The 17107-nt window shown below is 40.4% G+C and overlaps 1 protein-coding gene across 1 annotated transcript in view; it reads right to left on the bottom strand.

The window, feature by feature from the left end:
- MYH15 (myosin heavy chain 15) overlaps positions 1–17107 on the bottom strand; it is a 132316-nt gene that overhangs the window by 73117 nt on the left and 42092 nt on the right. Inside the window, exons 13-19 of the mRNA XM_070242846.1 lie at positions 16079–16228; positions 15289–15459; positions 8275–8454; positions 7090–7222; positions 4352–4419; positions 3427–3514; positions 378–495 (exon numbers count right to left, since the gene is read on the bottom strand). Of these exons, the coding sequence (XP_070098947.1) occupies positions 378–495; positions 3427–3514; positions 4352–4419; positions 7090–7222; positions 8275–8454; positions 15289–15459; positions 16079–16228 (908 nt within the window). The remainder of the gene's footprint in view (positions 1–377; positions 496–3426; positions 3515–4351; positions 4420–7089; positions 7223–8274; positions 8455–15288; positions 15460–16078; positions 16229–17107) is intronic.

The raw sequence follows: 17107 nt of genomic DNA, 5'->3' as shown, positions 1-17107 counted from the left end.
ACACCCTGCTGGCTTCCTTCCTTTCACAGGCTTGCTAGTAAAGCAACAGCCGGCTTGGATGGCAGCTATGATTAACTATGTACAACATTTCAGAGATTCAATTCACCCTCCACATCTTTCTTCTGTATATATTTCTTCTATATGTGGGTCTATTATCCATTAATAGAGATTTAAGGATATTACAGCTACGTGGATGTTGGATTTAAAGGGAAATAATAATGGAACTCTGTCATCATATATCTCACCACTACCAAAACACATCGATCTGTGGTCTAGAGGACATCAACCAAACAAACAATGCATGCCTAAACCCACAGAAAGAGAGGAAACCAGAATGGACTGCCTCAGGCTTCTTGGATCCTGGGATGTGTGTTTACCTTTGTTTAAAATCTGCATAGAGCAGTTGGCTTGGAAAACCTTCACGACAGATCCTAATGCCCTCCAAGATGCCATTACAGCGCAGCTGCTGTAGAACCAAGTAAGGGTCCATCATACCTGAAGAAAGAGGGTCATGTTGAGTCTGTGTCTAAAAAATTATTACCCTAGATTTGTCCTAACTGTTGGATCTTGGGTTAAAAAGAAAGCATTTGAATTTGGTGTTCTCCACATGATAGGGAATAGGGGTTCATTCACTCCTAGCCTGATGGCATTCATAGTCCCCATCCTATTAAGTAGGAATCTCCTAATAGGATTTACCTGAAATTCCTTTCACATGGAACATATCCTTTAGTACACAGTTAGATAAGATTTCATGAGCAAATATTCCTGGAAGATGGCAAAGACTACATTTTTGCTAGAATGTAAACGGCTGGTCCCATCCATTTGCCGGCCAAAAAGCAGCTAGAGAGTGTGATGATAACAAAAAAGGGACCTGCCGTCTCAAGTAGGAGGAGAAAGGGTCATAACAAGGAGGGACACTAAGAAAGGGCAGGATGAGCACAACCACCAAACTCTGCTCACTATTTTGCCTTAGGAAGGACTTGGCCACGTCCTGGTCTACATTCTCCTTTATCATCTTGAGAGTGCCTACGTTTTTTTCTATAGTTTAAGCATCCTCCTGTCACCTCCTTCTTCATCAAAAGAAGACCCACTACAGTGCATCTGCAATCTCTGATAGAAGCCTCTGAGACACCATCCAAGGAGCCACTGGATCTGGCTCTCGGCAACTCTTCTACAAGAAGCCAAGCAGCACTCCTCCTCCCAAGGGCCTACTGTACTGTTATGAGAAAAATAGGAATGATTCTCCACCTACACCCATGGTCACAGAATAAACTCTAAGCCATATACCCATAGTCCTATACTCCAATCCCTTCCATCCACAGAAACAGATGATTTGTAAGAAGGGACAGAAGCAGAGTCCTATCAGGCACACTCATTCCCTGTAAGTACATATGAAGACCTGTTCTGATTAGATCATGAAGCTTTTCTTACAACTTTGTCTTGTGACTTAAAAAAAAGAAAAACCTGCTGAAATCAGAGCTGACTCGATGGGAGGCAACTCTAATAGTTAACAAAATTTCTCCAAAATAGAGGCAGCTAATTAGATTCCTTGCTGGATGGAAGCAGTGTCCCTAGATGCATCCAGAAACCCAGCTGATAAAAAACAATGAGGCAAAAACATACAGCGTGAATGAACATGAAGTGTTTGCATTGCAGAAACTCAAACCGCAGCATCATTGTTGAGCATCACGCTTTCCCAAAATAGGTCACAGACTGTCAAGATTGGGGTCTTAATTACAGGAGGTTAATAAAAATGCAAGATACTACAGAACCTCAGAAATCAGAATCAGCAACATCTGGCTACATATTCCAAGGGTGATTAGTGCTCTGAAGACATAAGTGCTTGTCATCTACACTCTTTTGAGGCTGACAGCCTCCAACCAAGCTCCATAGAAGCCTATAATTCCAAAGAGATGGCTGAGAATCTTCAAACCCATAATGTAAGGAAAGCAATCTCTGTAAAAACTTTGCTTTGGCAATTAAAAACATAAAAAAAAAAATAACGCACCACCACCCACCTATCCTATCATCCCCCTACCACCATCTACTCATTACAAAGTATCCACTGCCCGAGGATATGAACAGACATTTTTTTCCAAAGAAGATATACAGATGGCCAACAGGCACATGAAAAGACGTAAAACATCACTAATTATTAGGGAAATGCAAATCAGAACTACCATGAGGTATCACCTCATACCCATCAGAACGGCTATAATTAATAAGACAAGAAACAACAAGTGTTGGAGAGGATGAGAAGAAAAGGGAACCCTCATACACTGCTAGTGGGAATACAAACTGGTGCAGCCACTATGGAAAATAGTATGGACATTTCCCAAAAAATTAAAAATAGGAATACCATATGATCCAGCTATCCCAGAACTGGGTACTTATCTAAAGAACATAACGTGAACAATTCAGAGACTTATGCACCCCTATATTCACTGCAGCATTATTCACAATAGCCAAGACATGGAAGCAACCCAAGTGCCCATCAATGGATGAATGGATAAAGATGTGGTATATATATACAATGGAATAAAAAAAGACAAAACTGCCCCATTTGCAACAATGTGGATGGACATTGAGGTATTATGCTAAGCGAAATAAGTCAGCAGAAGACAAATACCATATGATTTCACTCATTTGTGGGAGATAAACATAGATAAGAACAGATTAGTGGTTATCAGAGCAGGAGGGGGTGGGAGGAGGGTGAAAGAGATAAAGGGGCACAAATGTATGGTGACGGATAAAAACTAGGCTATTGGTGAACACAATGCAGTCTATACAGAAACTAAAACATAATAATGTACACCTGAAATTTATACAATGTTATCAGCCAATATGACCTCAATAAAAAAATTAAAAAAAAAAAAAGAAGCATCCATTGCCCAGAAGTACATAACTAAAGAGATGGGTACCAGCAGGGAGAGGGAAGATGACAGTACTGAGAAGGAAGACTAGACGGAGTTCTCAATGAAAAGAAATGGATTTAAAAACTCTCTTTATGGTCAATTTAGGTCATTTGGACCAAATAATTTCCTTTATGCTGAAATATCTACCTTAATCCTTCAATTGATTATTCAATCCCTTTTTATTATACTCTGCCCTTGTAGACAATGGCATGGAAGCTCATCCACATTTTAGTGTGAAATTCAAGGAGGAATTTAAATGGTAATATCAAGCATTCTAATGTTACCCAATTGAGCTTTTTCGTGAAATCCTTCTATATGTCTCTTTGAATCTCAATTCAAACGCAATCTTGAGGAAGTTCTGAAGATCTCACTTTTAATTTACTTCCACTTTTCTATCTGAAAATCTACACTTACATAAGAGGGACCAGTAAATGTTTCTTAAAAAGACATTCAACATAGCTTAAATCAAATGTATTTTCTAGTGTGGATTATAAAGAAGTCTAGTTCTTACCTGGCATTTTGTTCACATTGGGATTTATGCATCTCACAAAATGAGGGGCTGTTGATTTCAGATCAGTCATCAATTTATTTAGGTTTTCCTAAAATAGAGACCATAATAAACGCAAAATCACTTTGCAAATCACTAAAAACACCAATCCACCTCACAAATGTCTTCAAGTTTAACTTAATCCTAAAGCCGAGATGCATACCAACATAAAATAATGAATTCAACATTCTTCCCTGCTTACCAAACATACATTATTTCTTTCCTATGGCACAGTAATATTTATCGAACAGGCATAGTTTGATCGTGAATCATATCTATCTGTTTGTAATTTGATAGTAGTAACTCATGATTGGGCAATAAAATGGTTTGAAGAAAGAAATTGTTTCTCCAGTTTTCTGCGTGGGAAATCTTTACCTTAGGTCAGATTCTCTGGAAGCAGAATCTGAGATGGGATTCTGGTTCAGGAGATTTATTTGGAGCAGGAGGGAAGCAGGGTAGGACAGAGGAAGAAAAAAGCAATGGTATGGACTCAGCTTAGTCTGATCCTTGCAGGAGCTCTGAGCACAAAGGCACCAATTGTACCACAGTTGATCCCCCCTTGAGGCAACAGAGTGGCCAGAGGCTGGAGGGGAAAAGAGGGAGACAGCTTAGCTCCCCATTTGGCCAAGGGCAATTCTGGCAACTGTGATTTGTTAGGAGCCAATATTCTCATCAACTGGAAGAGGAGTGCAGGGCTGATAAAGAGGACCTAGGTGGGGTACCAATAGTGTCCACTGAAGCCTATTGATATCAAGATAGACTTCAACTTTTCCAACTTGGCTACCTTCAGATACTTTATCTGTATTGGAAGATGTGAAATTTCAAATAAGTAATAATACATGCAGATTGTGAAACAGTTACTATACGAATAGATGCAATTAAAAATTACTTTATGCAGAGATGCAACCATTTGGAATGAAGCTCCTTTCTTGCGCTTCTTTTCCCCAAACTGTAGAGCTAAAAAAAGAAGAAAAAGACATTTAAAAAGCTCTTTTTTGTCACATTACCATAGCCTGCTGATGAAAGCATAAATTCGTCAAAGTTCCAGAAGCAACATGGCAATATCTACCAAAAGCTTGAAAAATATTTATGTCTCAACACAAAAAGTCTATTTCTAGTGCTTTTCCTTAAGGAAACAATCAGGCAATGGTGCAAAGATACTCACTGCAGCATTGTCAAGTCATTACAAAAAGTTAAGCACAACATAAAATTATCAACAACTGTCCATCAATAGGAGATTGGTTAGTTAACTTACAAAAGAGTATGCATACAACAAAACACTGCAAACTTTTAAAATGATGATGCAGATCCATTCAACCAGCATGGAAAGATTTCTAGGATTTATTTTAAGAGGAAAAGAAGGTTACAAAACAGTTTATGAATTATTATCCTGAGTATATTTTTTAAGTGTGTTTGTATTGTAGGTGACTATATACACAAAAAATTATGGGAAGAGTATACACCAAACATTAGCAGTTGTTATCTCTCTATGTGAAATTATAGGTAATTTTTATGTTTCTCAGTTTTTCTAAATTGTCTGTGTTTTTGGAACACTCATGCATTGCTTTTATAATTTATAAAAAAACAATGTATTTCCATTTTCTTGAAGCAAAAGATTCTACGCTAAGCCAAATTGTTTTACAAACATTTGTGTAGTGCTAACTCACAAAGATCTACAACAACAACAAAATCCATGGGCAATCTGGAGAGAGTAGGGAGGCTATCAACACAGAAAACTAGCAAAATATTCTCTGCACCTGAGTAGCAACTGTGCGGAGGCAGACGTCATATAGCTAATCACTACTGTCCTATTGACACGCCCTGGGCCCTCTGACTGAATCACTTGACCTCTTTGTATTTCAGTTTCTCTACCCACGAAAAGGGAACACTATTACCTTCCATTAATTTTCCAAATGAATTAAACCTGGTGTAAAGTTCTTGGATTCCCCAGAAGAGAGCACGGTTATTACTCTCTTCTTTAGGTAATTTAATATTTAGATGAGTTAGAAACTTGGAGGCAAGTATTTTCAGGGGCTGCTTAAAGAATTATGAAAAAGGACATTCTGGACAATTCTCTTCTAGTTCCAAAGAACGCAGCACACACGCTGAAGAGTTAGAACACAATTTCCTCCCTAGTTCTCTGCCTAAACCACTCTCTGATCTCTTATGATCAGAGAATTACCCACCTGGGAGCCATAAGGTTATGTGGCCACTACATGGCGGACTTCTCAAAGGTACTTTAGAAGCTATTAGACTCAGGCAAATGCACTGCCTGGAGATTACCAGGGTCCAAACACAGCAGCTTCCATTTCTCCACCTCCTCTTGAGGCAGGCCGACAGGACCCAGGCATGCTCCTGATTATGTCATCATGTGCTGATGAAGTCAGAAAGTGCTAAATTCTCTCTCCATTCCCTGACCATATCAATCAGGAGTCCCAGATCAACCTACAGGGGCCCGGAGTTACCCTGAAGCTGGGTGTAAGATAATAGGAGGATGAGAATGTTAGGAAGTCAGAGTATACACCCACTTAAAGAACAGCTAGTACACTCTGCCCCAACGCCTTGAGGGTATCTGAACTCAGCCTGGCCAGATTTTCTATTTTTTCATGATTTCCATTTTTCAAAAGAGAAAGGAAATCCAAATGCATATGTAAAGTTGTCTGATTTTTTTAACCTGTGTGGACCAAATACAATCATGTCTGTAGGCCACGTCTGCTCAGCGGCTGCCAATCTGTGACTTTTGCTGTGAACCGTGGAGAGCTTCCCTCTGTAGCATTAGTCCAGCGGTGAGGCCAATGTTAGCAACTTGGGCTCAGCATCCTCAAATCCTTTGCAGTGTGGTATAGAAGCCTGAATTGCATCCTAAATATATGTAGCCTGTGCATCTGTCTGTTTTGTTTGTTTCTGGGATGGTGAGAGAGGAACAGGTACCAGACTAGGAAGCAGAGTCCTGCTTCTTGGTTTGGCTTTGCCATGTAGGAGATTGTGAAGTTGGGACACTACTTAACTCTTCTGTACTTGTTCCTATAAGATAGGGAGATATTTCCCTCTGTATGTATCTGAAAGTGTCGTGGCAAAGATTGAGTAAGATGATGCACCTAAAAGTGCTTTGTAAATTACAAACTACTAAACAAGATTAGTTATGAGTCGGTCAATAAACATTTGTGGAGTCCCTGATAAACAGGCATTTGCTACATGCTTGAGGCTATAATTGAACATGTCAGACATAATCCCTGCCCTCATGAAGTTTTAATAACCCCAAGTTACTATAATACAAAAGCACTGTGAAGGAGAATTCCAAGATATTTGGGACAGAGCTAATAAAGGGGCTTGTTATTTCCCCAAAATCATTTATCAAAGCATGGGTGGCTGCTCTCTCTTTGCAGCCGGGTCAAGTAGAAGATAAAAGCAGGCCAGAGCAGGTCCCCTGAAATATCTCTACCTTAGAGCACCACTTTCCTGAAGGACCACCAGCCTGAGGACAGAGAGGCTAATAAGAGGGGATGAGTCAGACCACAGGGAGCAGACACCAGTATCGCAGGAAAGAAGCAAGGATTTTTGTAAGCACTGAGGCAGCCTAGAGTTCCATCCTGAGGCTGACACATTAGGGAAGCTTGCTCGACTCACCACTGTCAGCACTGATAAAATTTTCAAAAAGGTTTGCCAGGAGTCTGTTGGATGACTTCTGAAATACAGCCACCACTGTTTCATTAAGAAGGTCTCTGTTCTTTTGGAGCCAGCCACTGATGTTATAAGGCACCTTTGGAAAGGCATGCAGTCAGGTAACAAAAAAGGAGAGTACATAAATTAACACAGCAAATTGTGCCTTCCTTAAAAAACAAATTGCAAATTGTATGGGTCCTTTAACTTCAAATCAATTTGATGTAACAGTATTGAATAATGCTCCAGAAGTCCATTGTGCAACCCAAAGAGATTCTCAGGCTTCACCATTTACATTGTGGAAAGAAAGGAAGAGGAGGGGAGGGGCGGGGAGGTAGGGGAGCAGAGGAAAAAATAGGTGGTATTTCCAGCAGAAACAATTCACATCAGGACCCCTCATAGGCAAGAACAGATGAAATAACAACTGTCTCCAACACACAGTGAGCATTCACAAAAACATTAGCAATTATAATTGCATTTTACTATAAATATCATTATAATTAATATTCGAGGATATCAAAGAAGAGAATTACAAGGATATCTATGTACTATTGGCAGGTCATTTTTAGGTTGAAGTATTATTTTTCCTTTATCAGTTCTCTTTCTGTTTCATCCAGAATCACTGACTAGAAGCAGAAAAGCAGAAAAAAGGGGCACACACACACACACATCCCACGGGGACATGAAGAGAGGCAGTGAGGGTCATTAGAAACCTTTGTTGTCCATAGTTTGGAGACCATTACTTCACAGTGACTATTTCTTTATGAGAGAATAAAAAAATAAAATCTTCAATAAAAAGATCAATTGAAATCACTTGTTCACACAATGTTAAGTTAAAAGGGAGGACAAATAAGAAAAAAAGCACGACTTTGATGGTCTCCATGACTTTCTGAAGCCATCTTACTTTGAGTTGGGGTGACAAAGTCTATTTTGAGGTTTTTGACCTCTGTGAACATGAAATACTATTATAGTATGGGTATTTCATTTCCTTGGTGCTAAAAGGCTACACTAACTTTTTTTGGAACTGAGATTTATTTTATTCATCTCTTCATTTACTTTAAACTTTACTTATGTGTTATCTAAGGACTTTGGCTGAGTGCATTTGAAACAGAGTCAGGAAAATTCAGGGCTGAGCATCTGGAGGTAACTTACCACTCCTGCATAATGGACAAGTTCAAAGTGAGCTTCATATTTCTTCTCATTATCAGGTTTGGGCTTCTGGAAATGAACCGATTTTCCAAAATGGTTGTCAAAAAGTTTGGTCCTGAAGGTCACATCTGTAGCCTGAGGAAACATACATTCCTCTTCAAGGATGGAAAAGATGCCCATTGGCTGTTGGAGATACATATGAATAGCAGATGAAAAAAAAACACCAGGAAGCAGTATTTTCAGTAGGGGGGTCACTGTAAATTCTTTCCCAGGAACCTAATCAGTTGACAAGGGGAAGGGATACTGACTATATATAACCGGCCAATCGTCCATCAACAAATACCTATTAAATATCTACTATATGCCAGGCACTGTTGGAGCTGGCGATGTAGCTTAAGCCACGTATACAAAGCACCTGTCCTCAGGGTGCTTGCATTCTAGTGGGCTAGACAGACAATAGACAAGTAAACAAAAATTAAATAACTTAGTTTCACATAAGTGCTCTAAAGAAATCACGCAAAGTAAAGAGATAGAGAATGACTAGGGGGCTGAGTGGGAGCTATTTTAGTAGGATAGTCATGTTAAACCCTCTGACCTGAAATGAGAACTGCAAATTCTGAGATCTGTGTACAAGTATTCTGGACAGAGAAATGAAGTACAAAGGTCCTGGGGCAGGAACACACTGGGCAAGTTTGAGGTCCTGCCAGAGACAAGTGTGGGCAGAGCAAAGTTGGTTGGAGGGAGCATGTGGTAGAGAGAAAGTCAGAGAGGTAAGCAGTATTGGATCCCAAAGGCCTTACAGGCTGTGGTAAGACATTTGGATTTTATTTTAAGTGTAATGGGAGGCCTTTGGAGATTTTTAACATAAAGTGATGTGATTTGATTTATGCTTAGAAAGGATCATTTGTTTAGAACAGGGGTTGGTGAAGAGGAGTCAGATCCTGCCTATAAGCTTGTATTGGAAAGTCAGGGAGCTAAGAACAGTTCTTACATTTATAAAGTTGTAAAAACAAAACAAAACAAGGATATGTGATAGAAACCTGATGCCCCCTGACAGCAAACTTTCTCTGTAAAGGGCCACAGGGTGACTATGTTAGACTTTGTGGACCACGTAGTCTCTGCGGCACCTCTGCCGTCGCCTCAGCCCTGAAAGCAGCCACTGACAATATGCAAATAAAATGGATGTGACCAGGTTCTAGGAAACGTTCTTTACAGAAACAGGCTGCAGGCTGAATTCCACCCACGGAGCCACAGTTTGCTGATCCCTGGTCTAGACTAGCGGTAGTGTTGGAGATTGTGAGAAGTCATTGAAATGTGATATAGGGTGAAAGCACAGCTGAGTCACAGCTTGCTGGTGGACAGAATGTGTGTTGTAATAGAAAGAGGAAGGATGACCAGGTTTTTGGCTTGAGCAAATGGGTAATGGATGCTGCTATTAACCAAGATAAGGTACATGCACATAGGGAAAAACAGGTTTCGGGGGAGGAAATCAAGGATTCTTATGTGTGCACATCTATTTGCATATTTATATATTCATTTATCTACTCCGTGAATATTTTTTAAGTGTCTTCTATGAACAAATCACTAAGCAGACACTTTGGGTTAAAACTGAATCAGACATGGGTTCTGGCTCCAGAGCATCTAACCGAGAAGACAAGACGTGTGCATTACATGTAGACTACAGACAAAACAGAAGTATAGAGAAAACGTCATAAGAATTCCCAGGTAGAACACGGCCCCTTGGCCCAACAACACAGATTTCATGATTCTCTACCAACACTTTGTACCTAAGAACCATAGACTCTCGGGTTTGGGAAAGGCATTCATTAAAGGTCTCTCCAACCCACCTAAAAGCCCCTTGAATTCCCTTCAGAATTTCCTTCTAAACGGCAGATTAGTTTATGCTTGGATATTTTCATGGAGAGAGAACACATCAATTTTGAGTCAAAACTCTGGAGGTTGATAGATTAAAGGAAAATTTGTTTGCAGTTTAGAAACTTTTCTTCTAAATTATTCCACTGGAGCCAATACAAATAGGTCTAATTCTTCTTCTAAAAGGAAGGTCATCAGATATTTGAAGATCATGTTTGTGATCCACCTGAGTCTATCATGCTAATATATGCTCTATGCTTTTCTACCTCTTTGTATGTTCTCATAGACTCAGAACCCACATTTTATAGAAAATGTGTTGAAAAACATTCCATCAGTAACTCTTGTACTGAAGAGTTCTGGGACATCTTCCTTTCTCCCAGGCATCTAGGTGGGGAATGATGCAGTGAGTGAATTTGTGAAGTGCTCTAAGTGAGGACAAAATATCCTAAGTGAAACCAACACCTTTTTTGCTCCTGGCAGCATTGACCTTTTGGGTTCTTGGAAAAGTAAGAAATAAGAAGGAGGACAAGGAGGACAAGGTCTTGGAGGCAGGGACTCCATCTTGTACCACATGTTTTCCCGCCATACCTATCGTGGACCCTCAATGAAAGCTTGAATGCATCATTTAAACGTTTAAGCACCTCCTGGGATGGTGTCTGTTAACAACAAGGTTGTGGCAAATTCACCAAGAGCAGCAGCCCCCATTTTGAGCAGAGCCACCTCCAATACATGAGGACTGCCATTACCCTGGGACGCCAGTGAAGCCAACTTCTATTTGGGGATGACTGGAAGTTTTATGTAAAGCAAGTAGATGTCATAGCTCAAAATGTAGCAACTAAATCGCTGAGGAGGGAAAAACACTATTTCTTCAGGGTCTTCTCCATTTCTCCAGTGCTGTGGAGGTGTAAAGCTTCTAAGAAATATGAGGCCCTCTGGCAAATTAATTTCCAAATAGGTCAGGGAAAAAAGTAATTATATTCTGCCCCGTAGTATCAATTGTCCTATATTGCACAGTAGATGGTTTGAGTCAGTTGACCTGACTCAGAACTTCAGTGATCTAACCTCTCCCTCTTCAAATATTATCAGTTCTGCCTTCCTCTCTTTTACATCTGTCACTTTCTTACTATTTCCATTTCTGCTGCCCTGATTCAGGACCTCTCTCAATCTCACCTGGACTGCTATAGCAGTTTCCTAACTGCCTTAACCTGAGCCTTTCCTCCCAGCCCAGACACCATACGCAAAACCACCAGATTAAACACAAGCTGCTCTGACTACTCCGTTGCTCGGTATAGAACCCTCTGGTTCCCCATTGCCTAAAAATAAGGTATAAATTCATTAAAATCCCTTCACAGTCTGACCCTGTTTTTGTACTTCTAGCTACTTCCATCTGTATGTTCTAAGCTCTAACTAGATGACCTAACATTTCAGGACATGTCCTCGTTTCCTGTCTCTAGGCCTTTGCTCTTGCCAATCCCTCCACCTGCTCACCATCTTCCTCTCTTCACCTGCTGAAATCATATCCATGTCTTAAGATCTAGCTGAAATTTTACCCACTTCCCACCATGCCTTCATAGATTCCTGCAGGCAGAGGTGACCTCTGCTCATCTGAGTTCAATGGGCCTTTGAGCATTTACTGCATTTACACCGACACATATTTTTACATTTATTAGACCTACAAATCTCCTACTTGACTGCATGCTTCCTAAGGCAAGTCATATTTATCACAAATGCTTAAGTTTTCTACAGCACTTAATTCAGTCTTATACACAGTAGTGTGGCATTAGGCCTAAAATTCAGGCTCAACATTAGGTGTGCCTTGACATCAGGGGAAAACCAGGAGGGCCTCAGATGACCTAATCACAAGTTCCCCTCCCCGCTGTGCTCCTGTGGGTCAGATCCCCTAGCCAGACAAACCTCCTTACCATGGGACCAGGCACAGTGCCTGCTCATCCTCGAGTAATGGGCTCTGTTTCTGCCAGCCATGGAATTATTCAAACAAGCCAATCACTCCTCTAGTGGGAATCAAAGGCCGCCTCACCCTATTATTCCTACAAAGCCTGCTTCCCACAGCCCCTGTTTATTCCTTCTGCTCCCGAGTACAAATACCATGGCCCCGCAAGGCATGCAGCGTCCTCCTCCCCAAGGCTGTGAGTATATGTGACGAATAAGCTGCTGTCAATCTCGTCTGTCCAGTGCCAGGTGTCATACGTCCAGCCATCCCCATAACACTACTACAGGAATCCCTCCCTCATCAATGGAGTGACAAAAAAGTGGTCAAAACAAGTAGTTGCTAAATAAATGTACTTGCTTGTTTAATTTAAAAAACTGGTAAAAGTTTTGATCTCTTCACCAATACATTTTTCCAATCATACCCTAAGTACCTTGAGTGCCAGGATAATGCCTCTGGTTTGCATTTCTCACAACCCTGAGCACAGTAGGTCCCGAGGTGACTAAAATCTACGTCCTCAGGACATTCCTGTTAAGTAATTGACAAGTGAACACTAAGACACGTGGGTGTGAGCTCTGGGACCTGGGCTGCTTTGCTGTGGGCAGTAGAATGGCAGAAAGTAAGAGTTGAGAACAAAAAAGCATGGAGTTATACGTTTAAAGAAAACATTCACACATGTACAAGAGATAACTAGATATTAATGTGATTAATTTTATAATAAAGACACCAGACTTAACACATCCAAAGAACCCCACTTGGGAGGCAACACCATTTATTGCCAAGATGCTACCAGGATTTAAAGTATTTTAGAAGCTTCTTTGGGATGTCTGACACCGTTGACTACTGGCTCATGGAGACTTCCTGTTGTCTGACCATGTAGCATTGTGTAGAAACAAAGTTTATTCAGGCCAAGTTGGACAAATAAGCTGAAAAATGTCATCAAGTTAGGTAATACATGTAGTTTGGACTCAAAAACAGGTAAGATGGTCAGTATTGAAGTTAATTTTCTCTCAACACTTGCAAAACTCTAAAACCTTTCCTAATCCCCGCCCTGTGAGGGACTTTTCCAAAAAGGGCTGAGTTATTGGAGAATAGCCTCTCCAGGGGACCACGCTGAAGGGACAAGTTTCCAAATGTATAATTTTGGATGTAGTTGTTTAAAAAAATAATAGAAATAATCTCTTCACCAATACCTATGTAAAACCATAAATATGTAATCATATGTTAATGCTTTAACATGTAAATTATTAATGCTCAAGTTCTAAACAAACTAGAATATTTCAAGTAAGGAAGTAAGTGTGAGCTAATCCTGTAATAGATTTTTTTTCTTCATATAGACATAGAAGGAGGTCACTGAATGCTTGAAGACCAGATTAACAATTAACGTTGGTCTTAAAATACCTTTTTTCAGTTCGATAGAAACTTTTTTGTAAAGTTAAAAATACAAAACTTTTATGTACGAAAATCTCTTCTCTTTACATATGCACACACAGATGCTTGCTGTCAGACATTTTACACATATTGATGTATTTTAGTTCTTTCAAACTTTGAAAACTTCCCATGATTCATTCTATCTCAAGGAACAATTTTGATCATTAATATTTACTACAATTTTTCATCACGTAGCCCGAACAAACACCATGATCTTTTCAAAATACAGAATTATTTAAAGAAAGGTTTTGGTGTTCCTTTGAAATCATTCATAGGAAACCAGACTTATCTTTTCCTCTACCATCTGGTCAGGTTTTTTTTTCTCATTTTATCACGTCAATAGAAAATGCAACAGGAAATTACATCCATGTTGCTAGTGGGTTATTTGGAATGACTGAGATTGGCATAAATGAGACCATAGGCTTCAGATCCACTAAAAATCAGTAACATTCACAGACCTATCAGGCTCTGAAGAACGTCTATGTGCCACCTTCCTGCCTGAAAACAGTGTCATGCCCTATCAGAGTGAGTAGATATTACAGGTGACAATTGCCAGAAGGTAAATCTGTCCCTCTAAGGAGCTCCAGTTCTTTTGTTTCATTTCTAATCAGAAAAGTACAGCTTTCATAATGCCAGCTAGCATTGACCAGATCACGGTTGGGTCATTATTTTTATTTGTTTTTTTTAATCAGCTCACAAGTTGGTTCATTTTCATTATTTTTTAAATGTCTGTCCTCCCCTCAGGAAGTTCGCTGGTTCTAAAATAAATAAAATCAATGTGACATCCACTTCTGTGAGGAACAAGGGCTATTTTCAAGGAAGATTTAGTTTCACCTAAAGCCTAATAAATAAAATTGATAGGACACTGATTGATAAACTCTGAAGCCTGCAAAGGACAGTGAGAGGTCGGTCACCCTAGCCCCTTCCTGACAGGGTTGTTGAGAATCAAATGTGACAGCAGTGCTGAAGAGAGCATTCAAAATGCTAAAACCAGTAGGCCGGGGTCCTGCCAGACCTGTCTGCAGAATTCACTGCAACCCATGGTCAGGCAGGACACAGAGGCACGGAGCTGCCAACACGCCGCCATGCTTGCTCCCGTGGACAAAGCCACAGGAAAGGCCAAGCTGAATCCCCCCGGCAAACCTGGTTCATCTCTCCCAGAGCACACGGAAGGATGTCCGAATATGGGAACATCGCTGAACTCAGAAAACATACACTGCAGCTAATTTACTAATAAGCCATGAAGTATTGTCATAAATTACTTAAACTAACTGGTACTTGTCCAATTAAATGAACAAACTACATCCGGCAAGGTAGTGGCCTTGAGGATTTATGGCACTTGTTTGTTTGCATGCTAATTTGCCAAATTTCATTAAGCAGCTCTGGGTCTACTCATTCACCTTATGTTAATCAGCCAGGCCCTACAGTGCTCATATTTTCAGCTCTGTGTTTTTCCAGTCAAGAGCATGACCATTTTTAATCTCGACAAGTTTCCTCATGCATTAACGGTGGAGGCCATGCATAAGCAGCAAATGCCTGGCGACAGCCTGCGTTAAGGATGATGGAATGGGCTAACCGACGCGAGAGTTTAGTGAGGATGCCACGGGTGCTGCACACGAAGACCATTAAGAGAAAATGTGCAGAGCTCTCCTGCCCCATTTCCCATCCCCAGGACTGACGGAGTCTGCGTCCTGACATGGATCAACATGGCAAGTAGGGACAACTCTCCTTAAATGAAAACAGACAAGGAGAAAAACATGCATTACCTTCTCAACGAGATCTATGCAGGCTTGCAAACCCAGATCAAAGTCAATGGGCACCCAGTCAATGCCTTCTTTCCTGTACTCCTCTTGCTTCAGAACAAACATGTGCTGATTGAAGAGCTGTTGTAATTTTTCATTGGTAAAATTAATGCAAAGTTGCTCAAGGCTGTTATACTTCAAAGATGTGAAGAGGTGGGAAGAGAGAGAAAAATAAATTGAGAAAATAGTAATTCTCTGACTTGTGGACATATTAATTGCTTGATTGTGGTGATTATTTCATGACTGTATATGTGTATCAAATCATCAAATTGTACACCTTAAACATATACATTTTTTAATTGTCAAATATACTTCAATAAAAAAATAAAATAAAATAAAATTGAGGTCCACTTGGAGAAATGAACGGTAGAGAGAAAACAATAACCACTACCATATGATGTAAATAGACCCAACAAATAACAAATGCTCAATTAAATTCTTACCTCCCTCAGATACATCCACAAACTAAAGATTATTACAATAAAATAACATGATATTAAAATTCAAAATCACAAAAGATTCCTTTACCTATATTTAATTTTATTTAAGGCTGAATTAATCTGTTCATATTATTAATTATAATAGTTATTATTGTTATTTTTTCATATTAATAATAGCTCTTTTCCAACCAAAGTAGCTCTTAAGGTTTGCACAGAATGAATTTCATTTGCTTTGACAACATTTTCTGACGTTCAGTTCACATTTTCTAATCTTGTAAATACGCATTGACCTCATTCTTACCAGATATACTTACATCAAGGATTTCAAAACCAGTAATGTCAAGAATGCCAATGAAGAACCGCCTTGACAGCTTGGCATCCAGGGCTCTGTTCATACGTGCCACCAGCCACTTGAACATCCTTTCATATATGGACTTGGACAGGGCACCAACAGCATAGGTCACCTGGAAATCACATTGAAAGCACTCCTTCGTCTGACAGCAGCGTGCATTTTAATTCTGGGCATTCTCCATCAGCAACCACCTTCTAGTAAAATCAGGATATATTTATTGACTTTCTGTGGTTCTAGCATGCTGCTGAAAACAGAGAAAGGGAAGAAGCAAGGAAGGGAAGAAAAGCAGAAAGGAGGGAGAGAGAAGGAGAGGGGAAGAGAGGCGGGGGAAGGAGGTGAGCTAGTCTGGTGCTTCCCTACAGATCATCCTGAGAGAGAAATCCCGTTCCTATTACCAAAGGACCAAACACTCTGGGGTAGGGTGGACATGTGCTCTAAAGCCTCGCTGATCAGAGTCTGGTCCCAAGACTGCAGCATCAGTGTCCCCTGGGAGCTTGTTAAAGATGCTGACTCTCAGGATCTCAGCAAGTGGTCCCAGGCCTGTGAATCAGCATTTGCACTCTAACACCATCCCCCACTGATGCCTGTGTACGTACAGTTTGATAAGTACTGGTAGAGAGGTTAAGAATCTGGACTCTCTAGCCCTTTTCCTGCTGCTGCTGTTGCTGCTGCTAATATATTTTGCAGCCTTTGGCGAGTGACTTAACCTCCCTGGGCTGCAGTATCTTCACCTGAATTACACTCTAGAAGTTTCTTTCTAGCCTCAGCTTCCATCTTCTTTATTATATTAGTTCCCAGTGCTGCTCTCAACTCCCTGTAGGGAGAATAGCAACTTAGTGCATCATTCTGACTCAGATTCTCCTAGCGTAGAACTCAGGCTGCATTTCCTCTCCCTGGAGGTGTGCGGCAGAGATTCTAACATACTCTCCTGGGGAGAGCTCCAACCTCTGCGCCTGGATGCTGCTGCAGGAGTGCAGATCCTGCTTCCGTG

Source organism: Equus caballus, chromosome 19 (assembly GCF_041296265.1).
Source record: "Equus caballus isolate H_3958 breed thoroughbred chromosome 19, TB-T2T, whole genome shotgun sequence".
In the NCBI taxonomy this organism is placed as follows: domain Eukaryota; kingdom Metazoa; phylum Chordata; class Mammalia; order Perissodactyla; family Equidae; genus Equus; species Equus caballus.
The sequence above is the reverse complement of the archived record's forward strand: the minus strand, read 5'-3'. Positions and strand labels throughout refer to the sequence as shown.